The 25,151-nt window shown below is 40.6% G+C and overlaps 1 protein-coding gene across 1 annotated transcript in view; it reads right to left on the reverse strand.

Moving 5' to 3' along the window:
- Positions 1-25,151, reverse strand: part of NBAS (NBAS subunit of NRZ tethering complex) — a 343,164-nt gene that overhangs the window by 176,811 nt on the left and 141,202 nt on the right. Inside the window, exons 33-35 of the mRNA XM_034766908.1 lie at positions 12,398-12,511; positions 8,920-9,077; positions 6,457-6,558 (exon numbers count right to left, since the gene is read on the reverse strand). Of these exons, the coding sequence (XP_034622799.1) occupies positions 6,457-6,558; positions 8,920-9,077; positions 12,398-12,511 (374 nt within the window). The remainder of the gene's footprint in view (positions 1-6,456; positions 6,559-8,919; positions 9,078-12,397; positions 12,512-25,151) is intronic.

The raw sequence follows: 25,151 nt of genomic DNA on the forward strand, positions 1-25,151 counted from the left end.
CTGACCATTCCGCTCGTGGTGGTGGACTGACTCTACCACCAGGGAGTTTGGAGCTGGGTGGGTGTAAAGGTACTCGAGACCCCTCGCGGGGACGAAGTACTTCCTCTCAGCCTTCTTAGAAATAGGCCCAAGAGAGGCCGGGGTCTGCCAAAGGCCCATGGTGATATTGGCGACTCCTTGGTGGAAAGGGAGCGCCACACGCCCCAGTACCGAGGAGGCGAGGACATTGAAGAGAGTATTGGAGGACTCCTCCATCTTCTTGCCCGGAGCTCGAGGTTGGCTGCCACCCTCCGAAGCAGCTCTTGATGTGCTTTAAAGTCCTCTTGGGAAGAGGGAGGCGGTACCACAACCGAATGGCCCTGTGCCGAAGAAGTGGATGGTGCAGTGCCTTCGGCGGCCAACGGCATCGTGGGCTCCATGTCCGGGTTCAGTGCCGGAGTCGGTGCCGGGGGTTCGGCGCCCACGGCCTGATCCCAGTGCCGGGGAGGCGATGCGGGTCGGCCCTGAGAGGCTCCCGCCACGGAGCGAGGTCCTGGCTGCGCAGGGGCCTGAGGCCACGGTGCCCACTGGCACCATTGTCCCTGCCAGGGCATGGCCTGGAACGGAGGGCATAGGGCGGCAGGACTGGTTGTTGTTGCGGCGCAGTGTGGCCCAAGATGCAGGGAGAGATGGCTGCGTACTGAAGCCGAAGTCCTGGAAGAGCGCACGGTGCTGTGCGAACAACTGGAGCGGTCTCTGTTGTGAGGGCTCCTACCCTGAGACTTCGACCTGGACGATGTTGACAGGAAGATGTCCGAGGAACTGTCTCTGGACTCCCTGCGGCGCCTGTGGCCACAGTGCCGCGGACTCTCGAGATGTGCTCAGGGCATGGCCTCTGCGATGGTGGGCTCCTGAGTACGAGCACCGGTGCCGACAGCGTCGAGACCTGTTCCTCTCAGAGCTGCTGGAAGAGGAACGGCACCGTCTCTCGTCGCCTCCGCGACGGCGTCCAAGAGCGGAGGAGTGGGAACTGCTCGTCAACGTGCGTCTTGGGGCTCTGCTCGGCACCTCAACCCGGGACGGTGCCTCGACCTCCAACACCTCCAGGGAGGGCTGATGGGCTCCCAAGGGTGGCTTCCCACGGGACCGGGGGCCCAACTGAGGCGGCGCTCCCAGCACCGGAAGCGCCAAGATGTCACGCGCGGCCTGAGCTGCCTCTGGCGTTGAAGGCACGCGTACCTCCAGCGAGGCTTGCGCGGACGAGACTGGACTACTCCGCTCAACTTGAGTCGGAGGTCTCCGTCCCGATGGGGATCGCGGGCTGCCCAACTTGGGTCTGCTGCACCCCGTCCTTCTCTTGGCGCCGCTGAGACTTCCCTTGCTTCTTAGCTGGGGAGTGGTGCCGGGACGTCGACAGCGCCTCGCTGCGCACCAAGGATGCGGTACCGGGTGCCGATTCGGAACGGCGCACCGGAGGCGCTTCGCCACGTGCCGAAGACGCGGAGCCCAGTGTGGTGTTGGCTCGACGCACCGGTGCCGGGGCCAATGCCGACTCCATTAAAAGAGCTCGGAGCTGGATCTCACGCTCCTTCTTCGTCCGGGGCTTAAAGGAGTGGCAGATCTTGCACTTGTCACTAATGTGAGACTCGCCCAGACAGCGAAGACACTGATTGTGTGGATCGCTTCTGGGCATGGAGTTGCGACAAGAGTCGCACAACTTGAAGCCTGGGCCAGGGGGCATGCCCCGAGCCAGGCACTCACGAAAGAAAGTTCAATAAGCGAAGTAATCAGTGAAACTGGATACCACTAAGCTAGAGACGCTGCAGCTAAGCTAAGCTGGAGCAAGTTCCGACTACCTTCACTGGCGGCAAGAAGGAACTGAGGGTGGGGAGAGAATGCAGCCCCCTTTATGGCACGATATGTTGGAGCCACTCCAGGGGTCGCAGCGGTGCTCCCCCTCTATGGATGCTGCTAAGGGAAAAATATGTCTCTCGTTGTCCACATATCTATTCAAGTGACATCATCATAGGACCTAATCACATCAGCCATACCATCAGGGGCTCGTTTACCTGCACATCTATCAATGTGATATATGCCATCATGTGCCAGCAATGCCCCTCTGCCATGTACATTGGCCAAACCGGACAGTCTCTACGCAAAAGAATTAATGGACACAAATCTGACATCAGGAATCATAATACTCAAAAACCAGTGGGAGAACACTTTAACCTGTCTGGTCATTCAATGTCAGACCTGCGGGTGGCTCTCTTACAACAGAAAAACTTCAAAAACAGACTCCAATGAGAGACTGCTGAGCTGGAATTGATATGCAAACTAGACACAATCAACTCAGGATTGAATAAGGACTGGGAATGGCTGAGCCATTACAAACATTGAATCTATCTCCCCTTGTAAGTATTCTCACACTTCTTATCAAACTGTCTGTACTGGGCTATCTTGATTATCACTTCAAAAGTTTTTTTTCTCTTACTTAATTGGCCTCTCAGAGTTGGTAAGACAACTCCCACCTGTTTATGCTCTCTGTATGTGTGTATATATATATATATATATCAATATTTATTCCACTCTATATGCATCCGAAGAAGTGGGCTGTAGTCCACGAAAGCTTATGCTCTAATAAATGTGTTAGTCTCTAAGGTGCCACAAGTACTCCTGTTCTTTTTGTGGCAGCTTAGAGACTAACACATTAATTTGGGCATAAGCTTTCGTGGGCTAAAACCCACTTAAACAGATACATGGAGTGAAAAATACAGTAAGCAGTATATATATTACAGCACATGAAAAGATGAGAGTTGCCTTACCAAGTGGGGGGTCAGTGCTAAGAGTCCAATTCAGTTAAGGTGGAAGTAGCCTATTCTCAACAGTTGACAAGAAGGGGTGAATATCAACAGAGGGAAAATTAGTCTGATTACCTGCTAGTTCTAAGCATACAGACATTAAAAAAAATCTCTCTCACAGGTTCTGCGATATAGGAGCTAACCCATTAATTCTTTCAAAAAATGCTGTGCATATTTCTACACAAATTTTACACAATACGCATTCATGTAACTTTTTAATCAGCTATACAATACTGGAGTTCAGATCCCAGAATTTACTATATTCCTCTTAGAAGCTATTTACAACCAACATTTACTAAGTCATGTCATTGAGAATCAGATTCTTCAATGGACTGAACTCTGAATCTGCATAGGTATAAGTGAGATGAGAATTTGCCCTTCATTGTCTTAACTAATGACACTATCATTAAGTAAGCATTTCCATGTACAGAAAAAATGTAATTCTGACTTCCACCTAAATCACTGAGAACATACATTATCACTGCTCAGGCCCTACATATACAAATTCTTCATTAAATGTGTTCAATTAGATGAGCCTTTCACTAAACATAATGCATACATTTGTAGCTCATTTGAAAAGTATTTGATGCTTAGTAAAAGGGTAAGTACAATGCATGTCACAAGCTAATAAGTGTGGTTTTTAATACGAGACCTCAGGTGTAGCCAATTTTTAAAATCTAAATAGATTTTCAGGTTAAAGCATAGGCTAAGTTGCATAATTAACTCTAGCAAAAGAGAATACTAAACTGCAACTAGTAGAAACGTTGAGTCCTTTAAACAGCATTTATACAAAAAGCAGATCTGTAATTTTTACAGAAGGATGTTTTCAAATTATGCATCCTCCCGCAATATCAATAAACACCTTGTTTCCAAGGACAGTACGAATATTCTTGAAATTGCAAGTTTCTCTCGTGCCAAAGTGCTATGCGCAGTAATTACATTTTCACATTACTTAGATATATAAATAAAATCATTTTTACAGCAGATGTAATGTAGGTTTTAAATATTAAGCAGATTAAGTATAAAGTCAGCCCTCATTTATGAGGCATAATTTACTGTGGTTATTATTTCTCCTGTTAACACATAACACAGCATCTTGTGGCTAAGCACTATACTTATATACTCTAATAATGTTAGCTATAATATTCTGAAATATTCTTCATGAATCAAGGTCCTAATTTGCACATTGAGATTTTTTTTTTGAGCACCACTAGATTAGTAATTGAGGTAATTACAGCATACAACAAGAGTGCAAAGGGGAAAAAGGAGCTTAATAAGAAAGAGGCAATCATTATAGAGGAATTCCTTTCCCCTCCTGAACATAGTTCTTCAAAGAATTACATGAGCTGAAGACTGATTAGGCCAATTAGGTGATCTAGTCCAGCCTCCTGCCAGTGAAGGATTGTTCCCTACAGTATTTATTTTAATGATTTGTCTAGTCCTATTTTAAAATGTCTAAACAATGGGGTTTGCAGAGGAGCCGGATGGTTATGTTCCCACCTGTGTCATCCCAACACACCCTAGGCCTCCTCATTTCAATTCACTGTGGGAGGATAAAAAGTTAAAATTAGCAAAACAAGTGAAAAATCTTTTATTGGAGCCCTAGAGAGAGTGAAACATGGTGTGTTGAGGGAGCTATGCCCATCTAGTACTAGTTTTATCAGCTTTATCCATATAATATTAGTTAAATCAAATAGTGTTAGCTAATATTAGGGTTGCCAACTTTCTGATTGCAGAAAACTGAACACCCTTACCCTGCCTCTGCCCCGCCCTTTCTCCAAGGCCCCGCTCACTCCATTCCCTTCCCTGAGTCACTCGCTCTCCCCCACCCTTGCTCACTCTCTCATTTTCACTGGGCTAAGAGCAGGGGGTTGGGGCTCCAGCTGGGGATGTGCACTGACCGGAGCCACCAGATCCCTTTTCGACCGGGCATTCCAGTTGAAAACCAGACACCTGGCAACCCTAGCTAATATGTTTTAGCAATCAATGGTAAACCCCCCCCCCCCGATGGTCTCCCCAACAAATATATAGTTGATACATACCCACATATACATGGGCTGATCTCTTAAATCAATTGGATTTTGCCTGAATAAGCCTTAGACAGTAGAATCTGAACTACAGACTTTTCTCTTTACTTTTTTTTTAATAAGACTATTACCAATATACTGTATGAAACGGAAAACCAATGAAATCCAAGTTAGCAAAAACCTATTCTTCCAAAAGAAGGAGATTAACCAAACTTCTAACTCCCAGCTCTCCAAAAAAACTCTAACAAAGGCATTTTCACTTCCTTGCTATTTAGGTGGTTCCTATTCCTTCATTATAGGAGACCAGGTGTTCACATTCTATTGTGCTATTATTGAAGTTATGTTGAAGCTGTAAGCATGAAAGTGAAAAAGGAGGTTAACACATAAAAATGTCATTTAGAGAAAAGGAATTAAGTGCAAAAGCTTAAATCATAGTAAACCTCAACAGATTATGATCTACAAAAAACATGACATCAAATATTTAAGCAAATATAAATGATCCCATATAACAACGGTAAGAACTCACTGACTCTTAAGTAAGAGCAACAACTTAAAATCCTTTAGTACTAATAGTACTAAGTAGAGAGGTTGGAGTCTACAGTCTCTACAAATAATCTTGAAAGACCAGGAGTGGAAAAAAAACTTTGTGATTTTATATTGCTGCTCCCCCCCAAAATTCACCCACGAAAGCTTATGCTCCAATACATCTGTTAGTCTATAAGGTGCCACAGGACTCTTTGTTGCTTTTTACCCTGTTTAGAAACCTTCAGTCATCCAATTAGAAGAAAAAAAAAATAATGTCATATTATTTAGGTGACAAACTACACCAATGAATCAAACAGTCAAAACTAATAGATTACAAGCAACACATAAGCTAAAACATAGAGCATTCTCCATTACTATAGGGCTTTAAATGAAGATTGAATGTGTATTTTTGAAAGATATATACTACATCAACCAGATGTTACAGGCTTAATACACAAATGGCTTGGTGAAATTCTACAGCCTGCATTAAGCATGAGGTCAGACTAGATGATCATAATGGTGCCTTCAAGCCTCATAAAAAAAAAAACACCCTATGAAAGTATGTACATACAAAGTGTTTGAGAAATTATGAATTTGTAAAAGATAAAATGTTCATATGTGAATAATATGTAGACAGAAAAAAGGCTAAATTCAAACATCATATGGTTTATTTACCAATGTTGATATGTGCCATACTGCAAGGCTAGCATCAACATTAATAATTATTCCTTTATTTTATGTTAGGTTTTTGTCTTGTCTTCCACTTCTTCTGCCTTTGTATTTATTTATGTTCTCAATTATTTTGTTTACAGTGCTGAGATCCCACTGGACAAGGATATTCAAGACCACATTCGGAGTATATATTAGCAAGAAAACTTCATTACAAATCATCTATTGGTTGTTTCCTTAGGTTATTTGATAGTGCTAAGCACAAAGCCTAAAGCAGAAAAATATCTCAAGTTCTCTACGCTGTGCTAGGTGAAATCTTTGAAATCTGTTTCTCCTTATGATACAGAATAAAACAGAATGCAATGGTGGTCATTTTACACTCTCACTTTAAAACTTACCTGAGGAGTCTCCTCAGTGACCAGCGAAGAAGGTCCTGGGATATTTATATTCTCCCCTCCTTCTGAAGGGCGTAACTGGTAATTCACTGCTTGATAAAGAATCTGAAAAGAAGGGGTATACATTATTTCTGCTATCATGCAAACTAATAATACACAATTATTCAAGCTACCTAGTGTCACGAGAAAGCAAGGACCTCAGGTGGTAAAACTCCCAGGAGAATAAAAAAAATAATCGTGGCATCCTGCTGAACCACTGACATAAATGTCTACACCTTCTCTCAGTACTGTATGTGCATTTTCCATGAAGTACTGTTTTTGCTGCTGTTTTTTTTAAAGAAAGTAACTACATGAAAATGGCATCTTCTTACTCAACAGATCTACCTCATATATTCACTGTATTGACAGAAGTTTTTACTGCTTTTCATTCTTCTTGGTAATGTAGCGCTACTGCAGTAATGGGAGAGTGAATAGGATTATTATCTGGTTTGTATATTATCTAAAAATAGTTTGAAATAAGTTCCAATTCCAGGTGGATAGCACTGTTTTACTTATAAACTAAATATTCAGGCCCCAATCTTGCAAATGTATATACTTGTGCTTCTCTTCACTACTGTGGCAAGTCCCACTAATCAACGGGGCCACCCATGGTAATACAGTTAAGAAAGTATGTAAGTGGGTTGGCCTTAATATGGAAGTTACTGGCAGACAAACTTTCCACCACATTCACCCATGATTTGCAGTATTTCTATTAGTTGCTGATCCCCTTTACTCTGATCCTTCCTTCTGCACCCTTCAGCTGAACAAACTCTCCCTCAACCAATCATGCTTCTACCCTTTCTTTTACTTACTTTTCTCCTACTTCAACAATCACTTTCTCTCCCCAATTTCAATCATGTGCTGCCACCCTCCAAAACACTTAAAAATACATTCTTGTAATATAAATAAGACAAATATACAAATAATTTTCAGAAAGAAAAACGAGTTGTGCTTGTAATCAGCCTAACCACATTACTTTTGTGTTGTACATGATTTTTTTTTCCCCTATTTTTTTACATTCTTAGCTCTTAAGAACAAATACAATGCCTTGCTGTGTTATTGTACTGCACCAACACAATTCTGAGTGGGACTTTGGAGCCCAATATGAATTACTATTAATAAATTACTGTATTTAATTTAGACTACAATAATAAAATGACACTTATGCAAGGCTCTATGCACCATAACACATTAATAATAATAATACATAATAATAATAATTAGCAGCATAGAAATGATCATTCCAACAGGAACTCTGCCAGCCAGTCAGCCACCTACAAAAAACTCACAGCAGACCCCCAGCCCTCTCCAATAACCCTATCCAATCCCTACTATTGAACTGTTCCTGGAAGATTACCGATTTTGGATTATTTCAGATTTTAGAGGGATACAAATTCCAGAGTCTCTGAGCCTTCACAGAGAATGTCCCGCTGGCTTCCCCTCTGTTTTTTTTAACAAGGGAGATCCAGCTTAAGCCCTTCTGTTGATTGCAAGACAGTATGGAACGGGGACAGATGAATAAATGGAATCTATACAATGTAATTTGTAAGAAGTTACTTTTCAGAATACAAAATTCAATTTCCCCTAATGTACCCTATATGAAACAATTCAGAAAAACTCTGTGCACATTGGCAAAACTAGGGTCAACCTCAATGGAAATTAAATGTTTTGACTTACTCAACTTACTCAATCACTGCACAACATTTACGTTAATCTTCTCAAATACATACATTAGTAGTCTTCTCAAATACATATAATGAGATATCTGATAGTTACAGATTTTACATACATAATGAAATTGATATTTAGGGCCCTGATCCTGTGAAGAGCTAATAGCAGGATCAGGACTTAAATCCTCATTATAAATAATTAAAACCATTCTGGGTGAAATCATGGCCTCACTGAAGTTATTTATTTTGTTATTTATTTCAATTGAGCCAGGATTTCACTGTATGTTTGGCAGAACCTGCAGAAAACATTGGAACAGGCAGTGGGCATTTAAAGAGACTGTGTACAAATGAGGCTGTGTACAATGCACAAAATCCTTATAGAAGCTGAAGAACTGACAGAGAAGAATTACACATTTGTACATCCCAATCAAATGTACTACAGAGTTGGAACAGAGTATTCTGTCAACAATATGCCAGACAATGCTGCATTTTAGAAACCTCTGAGGCTATAGAGCCCATCCAACAGTACTAGTTATAACAAAAAAGAAACTGCATTCTTATCTATTTATTATAGAAAATGTATTATAAAAGCAATATTTAACTGTTCAGATATAAAATGTAAGGTAAAAAAAATACAGAAAATTGATAAGACACATTGTAGGTAGATTGGGGGGGGGACACACAAAATAGTTACCCCTATTTCAGAAAATAAGTATTCACAGCGTACGTAGGAAAAGTTTACAGAAACGGATCCTACCTGAGTCTGCAAAGAACTGTTTGCTGCCAGCAGTGACTCTATGGCACCTGGAGGGCAATGTGTCAGAGCAAAAGCCATGAGCTCCTGCCGAGTACTCAGGTCGTGGTAGCCTTCTGATTGCCCTAATTGGCTGCATACCTCCCAACTTTTAGAATAGCCTGCAAAGGGAACAAAAAGATTGCCAAGCAAAGTCACATAAAATCAATAATCTAATTGTGGGGGTGCTGAGCAAAAAAAAAAAAAAAAAAAAAAAAATCAACCTTCTCCAATGGCCAAAGGTTACATCATCATCAGGACCGGCTCTAGGCACCAGCAAAACAAGCTGGTGCTTGGGGCGGCACATTTTTAGGGGCGGCATTCTGGCGCGGGCCATGCCGCCCCTAAAAATGTGCCCCGGCCGCCCTAACTCACTGCCGCTCGCGCGCCGCTGCTCGCCCTCCCTCCCAGGCTCTCAAACCCGGGAGGGAGGGGGAGACCCCGAGTGGCCGCAGTGCACGCGCTGCTTCTCCCTCTCCCTCCCTCCCTCCTAGACTTGAGAGCTTGGGGGGGAGGAGGCAGGGCTCGGGATTTGGGGACGGGGCGGAGTTGAGGCGGGGCCAGGGGTGGGGTAAGAAAAAAACGGGGGGCGGGGGAGCGGCCAAAATTGTTTTTGTTTGGGGCGGCAAAAATCCTAGAGCCGGCCCTGATCATCATCAATAATCAGATGATAGTATAGCCTCGCTTATTGAATTCTCAACATTTCATATGAGAGAGACACAGACAGGCACTTCATAGTAAGGAAAAAACCCTGGAATTCAGCTACCTAACATTATATATACTCTAGGTACTAATATGGTACATGGTCATGTGTGTGTGTCCATACATGTGTATTTGTCCTTAGTGACACCATGTTAAGAAAAATCAGACCAGACTGCTTCAGCATAAACTGAACATTTTTAGAATAGATCAGCTGCTGCAAAAGATCAGTGTTGTCTTTTAAAATAACATAATTTAACTCCTCTGTGTTAGGACCACGGGAGAATACAGAGGAGAAGCACAGGAGCAGATTATCTTCTGTTATCCCATTCCCCGATCTCCACTTATACCTTTCCCCTCCCATAAGCCATATTAGACTTGCAAGAATTAAAATAGGATTTGGGCAAACAAGGAGAAACGCGAAGCAACTACTAGCTATCTTCTGGATGGATGGGATGTGGGTGGTAGGACCAGAAGAGGAATCACACTCCTCCAAAGTGCACACAATCACTTCCAGTGGCTGAGAGTCTAGTGGCCCCAGATCATATGGGAAACATAGAACATTGTTTAAATGTTTGTAAATATGTACAAACAGCACAAATAACTGGGATCCACTTTTCGTATTGTAGGTGGGATTATGGGGATATGTCAACCTCTCCCACCACCATACACAGGCTTTACTTAAAATTAGTTAAGTTTGAAGATGGCAGAGATCTTACAAACCCCTCAGCCAAATCCTGGGACTTGCTCTGTGCATAACTGACAAGGGGAAGATCTTAATCGTGGAAGACCACTCAAAAATGAAAAGGCCACATGTGACCTGCCCTAAACAACACAAAAGGACTGAGCTTAGTTCCACAGTGTGTGCGTTTATGGAAAAAGTAAGAACAGTACAGTACCTATTACTAAATTACCTGGGGCCAGATTAACAAAAGTGACTAAGGTACCTAACGGCACCTTTAGGCACCATAGACATTCACAAAATTCTTGCTCCAGTGCTGCCTAGCCCTGCAGGTGCCTAGAATTCCCAGGCATCTAAATTTCCACATGTGGGCATGAGCAAAGCCACTTAAGTCCAGACGCCACCAAACTGATAGGCACCTAGCTCACACCTAAGCCGGGTGGGATTCACAAACAAGGTGTGCCGTTGTCTCTCTCATCTGCAGAGCCTGTCCTGGTAGGTATGCTTTTAGCAGACATAACCCACACAAAAGACAGTGTGGAGGAGGTTGTGTTGGTGTCATGCCTTCTGCACAATTGCCAAGTGGATAAAGCTCTTACCTAGAATCTGGGAGACCCAGCTTCAAATCCCCACTGTACCTGATTCAGAGCAGGGTCTTGTTTCCACCTTCCAGGCAAACGCCCACCCTAACCACTGGCCTATGAATTAACGCTCACCCTCTGTCCGAATGAATATTTAAGTATTTCATACAAAGTGGAACAGCTTCAATAGGAAAGATTGAAGGACCCATCCAAGAACACTCCACAGCCTGATGGTTAGGGCACTCACATGAGAGGTAGGAGACCTGGGTAGAAGCAGACTGGAGATTTGATCCCAGCTCTCCTACACCCCAAGCGAGCACTTGAACCACTGGCCTATTGAGTATAATTTAAGGAAGGGACCACCACCACCTCCCTTAAGAAAGGGCTGACCTGGATTAGGCACCTAACTCCAGAAAAGGGTTTACAACTATGAATACTGAGCAGAGGGAAGCACTATCCTCCAGCCTGGAGTTCAGCACCTAACTCCACCAAATTAAGGGTGGAGGCTGGGTCCCTATTAGGGTGCTGGCTTCTGTGAATCCTTTTTTTAACGTGCCTAACTCCACCCACACATTGTATAAGGAGCCTGGGTGACTAACCTGGGGTTGTGAATTACACTAGGTGGCCAGATGCCTAAAAGTTCCCCTTATGAATATAGTCCCTAACGTTCTCAGGGTAATACAACAGGACCCCTGAGCAACTGTATAACTAATAACTGCTTTCCTCACTATTTAATTATTTCTATAAGTAAACCAATCACTTGATATGATAAATAGGCCTTTCATTATACTGTGAAGTTTATAAATTGATTTAACTTTTTTAGGTTGAAACCAGATCCTAGCATAGCTTCATGAAGTAATGTGCTAATGTTTTGATGGAGAATTTATATAGAAAAGGATTAAAGAATGAATGGGCCCCGTAGGTCTTCACAAAATGGAAATTGATGCATTTACCACTAGGATCTATAGGGGTCTTTGGATTTTAATAGTATTTCAATGAATATTCATTAATGAACAAGATTTCAAATGTATCACACATGGGGATTCATATGAGATAAATGAAAAACAATTTCTTTTCTCCTCCCGCCACAAGAATAATTTGGAAATAAACCACTGTGGAAACAATTAAAACTAAATCCCTGCTGGGACAGATTTATGAGACACTACCATGAAAATAAAGGATATCTAAATTAAAATACATAATTCCCGCAGACTGATCACACAGAATTAATCTAACTGAAAATCTGCATTTTTCCAGAGGTGACTGTTGCTTAAATGTTCTGTAGTCCATGTGATTTATGTAGGTAACGTAGCATTCTACACTTGCTGTATTCTAAATAACTATATTCTAATTTCCACAGACAAAGTGTGGTTGACCTACCAGTTAAGTTAGTCAGTCTGGAGTCACATATTTTACATGTCAGAAAATTCAGGAGAGGACTTTTTTTGTTTTGTTTTTTTATTAAAGTGGTAAACTTCACCTGTGGCTATAAGCTCTTGGCAGTGCATACTAGCAGCTTTGTAGTCCTGGAAATGGAGAGCTTGTTCCACTAAAAGGATTAAAACCTGGCCTTTTCTCTCGGTCTGGTCATCTCCTGTAAGTAGAGTCAGAAAAGTTGTTACCAATTATTTCAAAGGTCAATAGTCAATTAATTATTAGCACAGCATTTCACAGGAATGTTTCTGTATATTGTGGATGAAAATGGCTCTCTTTCCAAGCTGTTGATGGTTTGGATGCTACAAATATGCAGTATACATCTACCTCTTCCTGACGAAACTAAGACATAACTTATTTAATTAGTGAAACAGGTAATTGTGTGCCCAAACCATGTATTCATATATTGCTAGAGGAACTCACATCAGTATGTATTAAGTATATCACAAGGTGGAAAACACTTGTTGAAAAAAAATAAATACCATCTAGTTAATTAACATTTTATAGGTCACAAAAGATCTTCAAAAATGGAGGCTTAAAATTAGGGTCTTTAAATCACCAATTAGGTCTCTAAATATGGATTTATTTTCAAAGAGAGCTGCTGTGTGCTTCAATGTTAATTGTAGGTATGTTAGGGCCCTATGTGTGTGTGTCCAATACAGCATGACTGATTTTTCTCTGTATCATTTTAATGTTAACACCTGTAAGATCCCTTACGACTCCAAAAGGGAATAGAAGTTCTAATGAATTCTTTATGACCTGGACTTCTGCTTGCTTACATTGCTGTCAGTGAACTTTGCTCTCCATTAATAACTTGCACAGTCCAAGGTATAACTTTTCACTGAAGTCTTTGAATCCTGCAGTTTGTTCAATTGTTCACCCCTAGGCAACCAGAGATTATTGTGCATGTCCCCATGCAACACAATAAATGTAAAATAAAACATGGCCAGTGCAGGATTAACAAAATTTGACTTTGGGGGGAGGGGGAGAGTAATGTGTCTATAAAATCTTGTCCTGGAGATAAAACCCGTTCCACATACATATGTTCTGGTGAAAATGTACCTATATGTTCTAGGTGGAGCATGAAATGGAAAGAGAATCAGGAATATGAGGATTCCTAATTTCCTTTTCCAAACCATGCATATAATCTTCTCTCCTTCCACTTTTTTTTTTTTTTTTGGCCCTCTATTTCTCACCTCACTTGGCAAGTTGTAATGAACACAGCATATGTCCATAACTGTACATGAAAGTGCAGTCTCTCTCTCTCACACACACACACACACACACACACACACACACACACACACACACACACACACACACACACGAGTAAGATCTAGATCTATATATTTTAAACTTATGTGAGATCTACAGGGATGGACTGATCAGAAAAAAAAAATGCTTCTTTCAATGCGAGTTTTGTATCTTTACTGCCTCTCACTGGTTATCAGAGGATTTGTAGGATTCAGTGCTGATGCAGCTATCTGAACTTATTTAAATATTTGAAGTTGAATTATGAAACACTTTGTTAACATATCCGCCTTGGAATAATTTAACTTCAAGTATTTTAAAAAGTTAAATTTATCTAACTCGTAGACTTAAGACTATGAAAACAACTAAAAAGTCCACGGTTATTTTTTCCCTTCACTCTGTGGCTCCAACAACAGAGGTAAAGTATATCAGTATAGTCTTTTTTATTTATTTTTAATCACACCCATAAAGATAAATGTACTGATTGTGCTAGATTGACAACCATGGAAACTCAATTCCTTGTTAATACTTCAGGCTAATTTAAGTTAGTGAAATAGTAAAACAGTAATTTTAGTGTGCAGATGGGAGGTCATGTTGGTGGCCTGTGATATACAGGAAGTCAGACCAGATAATCTGGTGGTCCCTTTTGGCCCAAAACTCTATAATTCTATTTACAGGGCTGTCCAACCAAGATGCCTCTGCTCTGGATGCAGAGGGACCACCTCTGGGGTCTGGAGGGTAGCATTACCTCCATATTCATTTATTCCTTAGCCTCTCCACTGAGACAGACTGCCATACATTGTTGCCAATTAGTCACCATCATGTTTTTTTGTGATGTGAATTTTTGCCCACTGGGAGCTGGACTGCTACAAAACTCCTCTCATCCAGGCCACTGCCCAGCAATGAAATGGAAACAAACTTTTAGTCATTTTTACCTAGGATAAATTTGAACCAGTGTCCTAGAGGTGAAATGTTCCTAGATACCTGTCAGGCATCCAGTGCCTGCCCCATTCCCTTGGCAGCTTTATAATGTATTAAACTTATATTGTGAGATTTGTGTGTCAGCATCAGACCCAAGGAAGGGGTAATAAAAGTGCAGTAAATGGATCTTTGTTGTTATTCAGAAATTGCCATGACCAATTATCAACTCCAATTTATTACTATTTAAAATCAGTAGGGGCACGATTGGAGCTATTCTTTTCTTAATTGATCTTGAGTGGTCTTATTGGTTTAGAGGGTTTTTTCGGGGGCAGGGGGTCTGACTAATTTATTTTGAAGCAATAGGCTCTCCTTCTGCGTGTTTTACAAGACTGCAAATGTACGTTAGCATCATTCTCTCTCTATTCTCTTACAGTACTTAGTACCCTGTATCAATTTGCCTCCTATTTAAACTCCCATTATCTTGATGCACACTGTTATACCAAAGGGTTACAACTCCAACATGACTAGCAAATCCCCTGCAATGCACAGCTAGAACGTTGTTCACATGGCTTTTGCTGACTCAGTGAAGCCAATTAAAATCCTATCCCCTGCAGGATTTCCAGTATCTTCACTTATTCTTCTATTTAGACCTAGAAACTCACTTCCATTGCTTCACAGTTCCTGACTTGGAAGTTAAGATTAAGTCTTAAAGAAATGAAGCAGCTTTTAATGTCTAGCCCCACCGTCCCTCATCTCTTGCAATATTGAAATGAGACATTCAAGATTTTTCTTTAAAACAGTTGGTAAGATAAATGCCATCATAAAATGAGTGTCTTATTTTCCTCGATTATTCCTATCTGTTAGTGTTGTTTGAAATCCAGCAGATTGAATAGCAAAGACATTTAAAATTCAGGAACTGGAAATGTTGTGTCACTTATTATTTCTATAGCACGGCCTGTATATACAGCATAAGTTTAGAAACTTCCTCAGGACTACTCCCTAGCATAAGGACTCGTATGCTCTGACTTCATGACTACTGAGAGTCAATCTACTGAGAAGCATTAACAGAATCCTTAAAGGATGTCATGCATCTCATCTCATCTCAAGGCAAATTGTCATAATGACAGGCAGATGACAGATGTCGTGGCAAGGAAGGAAACTATCAGCACTTGAGAAATGTAAAGAAAACATCTTCTCCATTTCAGGCAGCCTGGGTCATCCAGCAAGCAAGACAATTTGAATTGCAACTAATAAAGGATAATCCCAGTGCCAGAAATTAATTTTGGCTAAGTTAGCCAGAATCATCTTCTGATGAGGGAAACAGAGGCACAGACCCACCCAATTCCCAGAATGTCTGACCTGGGTTTAGATCAAAAGTGTTCCTCAATAAAATAGTCACATGTCCCATGCTCAGACAACTAGACAACAGTGTCTCTTTCATATACAGCAAGAACAGCTGTGCACTATTTTGATATATATTCTTTTGGCTGAAACTGGGAAGGGCAACAACATGAGAAAGTTGAGGAACTTGGTAAGCTTCAAAAATAGGTATGACTTCTGGATAATGGTTCAGAACATTTTTTTAATTAGAAAAAGTTCACCCATTCCCAGAATTACATTTTTCCAAAAACTTTACTGTCAACTTAATGAGAAACTAAATGGAAAATGTTTCTGTTTTGTTTTTAAATTAATGTCTCATCAAGCAACTCCTGCAACATGTGACAGCACAAAACAATGTCTAGACAGCCTTTTACAACATTCAGTAACAGTAAACAAACAGTAATTAAAAGCAATTATCCAAGATTGATTTTGTATTTTGAATCTTTTTTTGTTCCAGTGTGCAATCAAATACAACAATTTAAGGCTAAATAATTACCTAAAATAGATTATTCGTTGTTACTGGGAATGAGGACTCCAGTTCCAATTCCCAAGTTTGCCACTGATTTATTAGTGACATCTTGTAAACCTCATCATGACTCCCTTACTTTGCCCACCTGTGAAACGGAAATATTGCTTACCTACCTATTTTACTGAGGTGGTGTTGTGAGCCTAATTAGGATTTACTAATTGATTTAAGATACCTGATGAAAGACCATAAGAGTGCCCAAAGGAAGTATGAGGAATACATGACTTGCCTGTAACTCTTGTTCTCTGAAAACATGCTACTCTTGGAGTGGTGTGTTCTCATAACATTGCCACACGCCAGTACAGGGAATCTTATGCCACACCTGGCTTAGTGTCTATCTTTCCCCAAATCATTCTCTTTTAATGGTGGAACATAGACAGCACATACTATTTACCCTACTGTGCAGAATAAAAGCTTTGGTTCATAGATGCTATTTAAAATGTTAATGAACCATAGAACCAAACCTATTAATTTGGAAGATAAGTACATTTTATTTCAAGCTGAAAATTATTCAAATAATAGGTTTTGATTTTAAAATATCTTAAAATAATATGAATGCATGGGCTGCTCTTTAGGTGACAATGCATAACTTGAAGGAGACTAATAACATTGTTAATATTGTTATACCTACAAAGATCTATAGTAACTATTCATCATATTAATGATACACGGCAACCTAATAAAATAATAAAGAGAGGATAGATGCAAAAGTGCTCTATATGTCTTGCTTTACAACCTAATTGATACGTTCATGAGAGGCTCTATTTACACACTATAGTTAAGGCTGCATCCGTCTTTTTATTTAAATCTCTTCTTATGCATCTGAAGAAGTGGGCAGTAGCCCACAAAAGCTTATGCTCTAATAAATTTGTTAGTCTCTAAGGTGCCACAAGTACTCCTGTTCTTTTTGTTTTGCAAGGGTTTATTAATTTGATCATAAAAATCAACTGACTTTAAACTTGATGTGAGGTCCTGGCGAAAGAGCAAATTTTAGTTGTTTTTAAAGCTGTTGTGATCATGTAAAAATTATATGGAATTGCCGAAAGCTCGTTTGCCCTGTCATATTTTTAAAAAGAGATGCAGAGCCCAATCCAAGGGCATACAACTTTCATTCAAGTCAATGCTGCAATATCTAGGCACATCAGAGTTAGTGAATGGCAGATTTAAATCCAAGCTTTGAATAATCAGACTGTGAAACTCATTACCACATAATGTTATCAAGGTCAAGAATTTAGCAAGATTTAAAAAAAAAAAAGAAGGATTGGACAGTGTATGGATAATATCCAGTTAGAACAAATAATATTAACAAAAATCCTGAAGGGATATAAAATAACTTAATTAAAGTCTCAATATTTCAACCTTAAACCATTGTCTAGCTATTAGGGATTAGGATGAGACCTTGTTAGGGAGAAGGATTTTTTTTTTTACATCTGCCTATTTTCTTGTACCTTGTTCTGAATCAGTTTGTGCTGGTTCCTGACAGGAGATTGGACAAGACGGATCACCGGTTTCATATGCTATGGTAATTTATACGATCCTGTGAATCGCCCATTCTTTGTGAGTCATCCAGACCTTAGGTTTATAACAGTTTCCAAATTCCAACAACTTTTCTGAGTGTTTAAAGGTATAAATATCATAACAAAACCATTTGAAACAGTACTAATGTTTAAACTCAGAATGTAATGCACTGGAATACTTCATACGTGCTAACACATACTGTTATCCTCTCCTGTACAGGATGTAAAGCCTGTTCAAGTCGTGTTTTTGTTTTGTTTTGTTTTTTAAACACAATTAAGGCTCCTTTCTAATGAGTAGCTCCCCAAGAGACAAAAGTTCTTAATCCTGATTTTTCTTAAAAATCAAGTGTTGTGTTTTGGAGCACGTTACCAAGTTCCAACGCTGATGAGAAATGAATGTGGATAAATTAATAATTAAGGTATTAATTGTAGGCATGGATTCATTAGAAAAACATACCGGAGGTCTACGGTAAAGATCTCCATTAAACCTCCAGTGACATAAAAGTATAAAGCCAAATGCAGAATGATTTTATATACAAAATAATCCACTTGAAGTGTTTTGTTGCTATTACGAAGTGGAACCTATTAATGACAACATGGGAACACACAGTTCTGTACATTTATTCAGCCAGGAGACACAGCAACTGTTAAAGCACACTGTTTTGCTCAGTGAGATAGCCTCTTAAAATACACTCATTTCCATGAAATTCCATATTTATCTTGGGAGTGACTATCACTATTATACTTGAGATTTTATCTCTAAAGTCACTGAGAGTTGCCTGGTGTGCTGTGAAAACATTTATTAATGCACAAAGAATCCTACTAATGGCTGAAATATCCACTATGTTCTTTTTTATCTTTATCTAAATTCCTTTGGTTGTACTTCTCCTTCCTCTTATCATTTAGGTGAGTGAGTAGACAATAGAAAAAGCAATGTGATACAGTTAAAAAAAAAAAGTGCTGTAACCTTGACTTGGGGGGGGGGGAGAAAGAGGGGGAGAGGGAGAGATTTAATTTTATCTACATGTCATTTATTGGAATGAGCTAGGGAATGGTTATTACTTATTTATATGTGTGAGAGTACATCTATGCATATATACTCTCACAAAGTCATATGCATACAATTATTTTAAATACATACAGTTTAGGTTACCCTAACTTATCATTATATGACATTATTGTTAGGAAAACTGAAAAAGCAGGATGGTACTTCCTGTTACCCCTTCTATACCTCCCCTAGGATCCACAATCCAGTTCAGCCATCCATAACTTTCAGTCACCCACAATCTTTTCCCTGACACTATGCAATGCCCCCTGCTCCTCACTGCACTTGTAAATATTCAAGAAATTATTTTGAATTATAAATGTTTAAAAGTGCAACAGAGAAAGGGGCAGGAGGAGCATGTTACGAGACAATGGGCAATAGGGTTGGTGCTATCACATGGCATGCTTCACGACTGATGCATTTCTATTAATTTAACTGATAAAATGTAGTATTTTATTTTCATTTGCATCATGAGGTATTCTTTGAAAAGGTGATCATAGAATCACAGAACTGGAAGGGACCTCGAGAGGTCATCAAGTCCAGGTCCCCGCACTCAAGGCAGGACTAAGTATTATCTAGATCAGGGATAGGCAACCTATGGTATGTGTGCCAAAGGCAGCATGCGAGCTGATTTTCAGTATCACTCACACTGCCTGGGTACTGGCCACCAGTTCAGGGGCTCCACTGCCGGCCTGGGATCCTGGCCGTCAGCCCAGGACTCTGCTCCTGGGCTTGGCCCGGGGCTCTGCAACTGCCCCCAGCTGTGGCCCTCTGGCCCCAGACTCGGGCAGTGAGAGATGCAGACAGGGGCAAAAGGGGGCACAGCTCAGCACCCCCACCTTAAAAATTGTTCCAGCGCCACTGTACTGGATATTTTTAAGTCCTGATTTGCTGCTTACATCACTATCATGCCACATGGAACAGCACACCGCGTTTGACGTTGAGCATGCTGTCTGTCGCGATTTTTTTTCCCCACTGTAAGTTGAGGGGTACATGTGCTTTCTTAGGAGCAGTGCAGTTGATGAGAGCGTGGATATAAACAATGTTCCACATTTGGCAGTTATTGCAAGATATTGTGCTTCCGATGAAATCCAAGAGGAACTTTGTTGCCTAAAAACCCTGCATGGCACAACAAAGCGGGAAGATAGTGGGAAGTTTTGTAAACCATTTTGAAGAACGAGGAGTTGACATCAGAAAATTATTTTGTGTGACAACAGATGGTGCTCCTGCCATGGTCGGAAAACACAAGGGATTTGTAAAGTTACTTGAAGATCAAATTGGCCACCCAACAGTCAAATTTCACTGTATCATCCATCAAGAAAACCTTTATGCTAAAATTTCTAATTCAGAGCTTAATAATGTGATGAATACAGTGTAAATAGTGTAATGAATGGCGCAAATTGTGAATTTCCTTGTTGCTCGGTCTGCTTTGACTCAGAGACCGTTTAAAGCACTGTTAGAAGATATGGACAGTGCTTATAATGACATTCCATGTCAGAGCAACATTCAGTGACTAAGTCGTGGCAAGGTTTTGATGCGCGTTGTAAACTGTTTTGATGCAATCAAGGCCTTTTTGTCGGAAAAAGGACAAAACTGCCCTGAACTGGATGATGACAAATGTCTGTAAACTCATGTTTCTAACGGACATCACCGTTCACCTAAACAAACTCAACCTCTGTCTCCAGGGTTCAGGGCAAATGGTTCTGGATCTTTATGAGATTGGAATGTACATGCAAGAACTGGAATCAGAATTTTCTGACACATTTCAAGATTTCCAGCAATTTGGCCCAATGCTTTCTTTTCTAATTAAACCTGAAAAGTTCAACGAAAGCGACTTGGATTTGTCTGTATTTCAGTGGATGGGTGTTAAAGATTTCAAAATGCAACTCATTCAGTTAAAAAGCTCAGAATTGTGGGTATCAGAGTTTGGAGATCTGCGGAGTGCACTTGAAGCTACTGAGAGGGATCATGGCGCCTCTATTTTGACCTGCTGGATGTCCCTGCCAGTGAAATTTAACTGTTTGAAGAAAATTGCGTTTGCAGTGCTTTCAGCATTTGGATCCACATACCTGTGTGAACAGGTATTTTCAAACATGAAATCTGTCCTCTGTCCCTCTCGGAGTCGGTTAACTCAGAAGCCTGTGTGCAGTTTAACGTATCCAAATACGTACCAGACATTGGGAAACTCAGCAAGGAAAAGCAAGGGCAAGGATCACACTAAACTGACAAGATCTGCATTTTAATTTAATTTTAAACGAAGCTTCTTAAACATTTTAAAAACTTTATTTATTTTACATACAACAATAGTTTAGTTATATATTATAGACTTATAGAAAGAGACCTTCTAAAAACGTTAAAATGTATTATTGGCACACAAAACCTTAAATTAGAGTGAATAAATGAAGACTCGGCACACCACTTCTGAAAGGTTTCCGACCCCTGATCTGGACTATCCCTGAAAGGTGTTCGTCCAACCTGCTCTTAAAAATCCCCAATGATGGAGATTCCACAACCTCCCTAGGCAATTTATTCCAGTGCTTAACCACTCTGACAGTTAGGAAGTTTTTCCTAATGTCCAACCTAAAATCACCCTTGCTGCAATTTAAGCCCATTGTTTCTTGTCCTCTATCCTCAGCGGTTAAGAAGAACAATTTTTCTCCCTCCTCCTTGTAACAACCTTTTATGTACTGTTTTCATGTCCCCACTCAGTCTTCTCTTCTCCAGACTAAACCACCCAATTTTTTCAATCTTCCCTCATAGGTCATGTTTTCTAGACCTTTAATCATTTTTGTTGCTCTTCTCTGGACGTTCTCCAATTTGTCTACAACTTTCCTGAAATGTGGCGCCCAGAACTGGACACAATACTCCAGTTGAGGCCTAATCAGCGCGGAGTAGAGCAGAAGAATTACTTCTTGTGTCTTGTTTACAATACTCTTGCTAATACATCCCAGAATGATATTTGCTTTCTAGCAACACCATTACATTGTTGACTCATATTGAGCTTATGATCCACTATGACCCCCAGATCCCTTACCTCAGTACTCCTTCTTAGGCAGTCATTTCCCATTTTGTATGTTGCAACTGATTGTTCCTTTCTAAGTGGAATACTTTGCATTTGTCCTTATTGAATTTCATCCTATTTACTTCAGCCCATTTCTCCAATTTTTCCAGATCATTTTGTTGTATTTCCCTAGTTTGTTTATGGGAAGGTTATGCAAGACAGTATCAAAAGCCTTACTAAAGTCAAGATATAGCACACCTACCACTTCCCCTGTAACCAGAAGGTTGGTTACCCAGTCAAAGAAAGCAATGAGATTGGTTTGATATAATTTGTTCTTGACAAATCCATACTGACTGTTTCTTATCACCTTATTATCTTCTAGATGTTTGCAAACTGATTGCTTAATTATTTGCTCCATTATCTTTCTGGGTTCAGAAGTTAAGCTGACTGGTCTGTAACAGTGGCGTAGCCAGGTGGAGGGAACAGGGGGAGCGATTTAAAAAAAAAAAAAAAAAAAAAAAAAGACGCCATCCGCTGCAGCGCTTTTACTCACCCGGCAGCGCTCTGGGTCTTCGGCAGCGGGCCCTTCACTCGCTACAGGTGCCTTCGGCAGCACTGAAGGACCCACCGCCAAAATGCCATCAAAGACCTGTGGAGCGAGTGAAGGTCCCGCCGGCGAAGGGCCTCCAAAGACCCGGAGCGCCGCCGGATGAGTAAAAGCGCCGCAGCGGGTGGCGCCTTTTTTTTTTAAATTTTAAATCGCTCCCCCTCTTCCCTCCGGGTGAGTAAAAATTAAAAAGGCGCCACGAAATTGACAAGGCACCACTTGTGCTCAGTGGGTGAGCGGCCGCTGCCCCGCTTCCCCACCCCCGCAGCTACGCTACTGGTATGTTATTCCCCAGGTTGTCCTGATTTCCCTTTTTATAGATGGGCACTATATTTTCCCTTTTCCAGTCTTCTGGAATGTTTCCCATCTTCCATGACCTTTCAAAGATAAATTTATAATGGCTCAGATATCTCCTCAGTCAGCTCCTTGAGTATTCTAGGATGCATTTCATCAGGCCCTGGCAACATGAAGACATCTAACTTGTCTAAGTAATTTTTAACTTGTTCTTTCCCTATTTTAGACTCTGATCCTACCTCATTTTCACCGGTATTCACTATTTTAGATGTCCCATCGCCACCAACCTTCTTGGTAAAAACCAGACCAAAGAAGTCATTAAGCACCTCTGCCATTTCCACATTTTCTGTTGTCGTCTTTCCCCCCCTCATTGAGTAACGGGCCTACTCTGTCCTTGGTCTTCCTCTTGCTTCTCATGTATTTGTAGAATGTTTTCTTGTTTCCTTTTATGTCTCTAGCTAGTTTGATCTCATTTTGTGCCTTGGCTTTTCTAATTTTGTCCCTACATACTTGTGTTATTTGTTTATATTCATCCTTTGTAGTTTGACGGAGTTCCCACTTTTTGTACGACTCTTTTTTGAATTTTAGATCATTGAAGATCTCCTGGTTAAGCCTGTGTGGTCACTTGCCATACTTCCAATCTTTCCTACGCAGTGGGATAGTTTGCTCTTGTGCCCTTAATATCTCTCTTTGAAAAACGGCCAATTGTCTTCAATTGTTTTTCCCCTTAGACTTGGTTCCCACAGGATTTTACCTACCAAGTCCCTGAGTTTGCTAAAGTCTGCCTTCTTGAAATCCATTGTCTTTATTGTGCTGTTCTCCCTCCTACCATTCCTTAGAATCATGAACTCTGTCATTTCATGATCACTTTCACCCAAGTTGCATTCCACTTTCAAATTCTCAACCAGTTCCTTCCCTATTTGTAAAAATCAAATCTAGAACAGCCTCCCCTCTAGTAGCTTTGTCCACCTTCTGAAATAAAAAATTGTCTCCAATACATTCCAGGAACTTGTTGGATAATCTGTGCCTTGCTGCGTTATTTTGCCAACAGATGTATAAGTAGTTGAAGTCCCCCATCACCACCAAGTCCTGTGCTTTGGATGATTTTTAGTTGTTTAAAAAAAACCCTCATCCACCTCTTCTTCCTGGTTTGGTGGTCTGTAGTAGACCTCTACCGTGATATCACCCTTGTTTTTTACCCCTTTTATCCTTACCCAGAAACTTTCAATAAGTCTGTCTCTTATTTCTATCTCAACCTCAGTCCAAGTGTGTACATTTTTAATATATAAGGCAACACCTCCTCCCTTTTTTCCCTGCCTGCCCTTCCTGAGCAACCTGTACCCTTCTATGCCAATATTCCAGTCATGTGTATTATCCCACCAAGTCTCCGTGATACCAACTAGGTCATAGTTGTGTTCATTTACTAGCATTTCAAGTTCATTCTACTTATTCCCCATACTTCTCTCATTAGTATACAGACATTAGTGATAAAGAAAGTCAACAAGATGCATGAGACTTTATGTAAGCCATCTCAGAACACATGCTGGTCACACGCCTCACATTCAAAGTCTGGAGAAAATATGTTTTATGCACACCAATAACCTTGTAAACATAAACAGAAACTAAACAAGTATTTAGCATAAACTATATGCAAGAGGTAATACTGACATGAAAAAGGAAAATCAGTGATTTGGTTTAGGGGGTGGGAGGCAAGATGTATATGGTAGCCAGGGAGGAAGATTAGTTTTCCCAACCAACACCCAAAACTTCAACACAGTTCTAACCATAGAATCTCTAGTGATGCCTCCAAAATACCAATAGCAACACCTATATTGAGCTATGCGTGAAAAGAGTTATATAGAAATTCTAGGTATTATTAGCATTAAACATAATTAGAGTGTTGAAAACACTTCAGCAGAGAAGTCTGGGGGAACATGCCAAATTCACTGCCTTCCTTTTCTGAAAAAGCAGAAAATTCAATTTGGAACAGCTATTGTACTGCAGGTCCAATCCTGCAAGACGTTCAACACCTTAAATAAGCATTCAGTCCTAAAACATTACCTTCAGCATAAAAATATGATAAGTCAACTGTAGATAAATCACGTTGTTACACTGAAGTTTACGTGACACACAACTTTTCTTCTCTTACATGAACAGGACTGTTGTTAAATTTTATGTATTAAAGAAGGTCGCAACAGCTGAATACAAGATCATCTGTAAAATAGGTCAGTCTTCCTTGAAGACTGCTCCTCCAGAGG

The sequence above is a fragment of the Trachemys scripta genome, chromosome 3, assembly GCF_013100865.1.
Source record: "Trachemys scripta elegans isolate TJP31775 chromosome 3, CAS_Tse_1.0, whole genome shotgun sequence".
NCBI classification, from domain to species: domain Eukaryota; kingdom Metazoa; phylum Chordata; order Testudines; family Emydidae; genus Trachemys; species Trachemys scripta.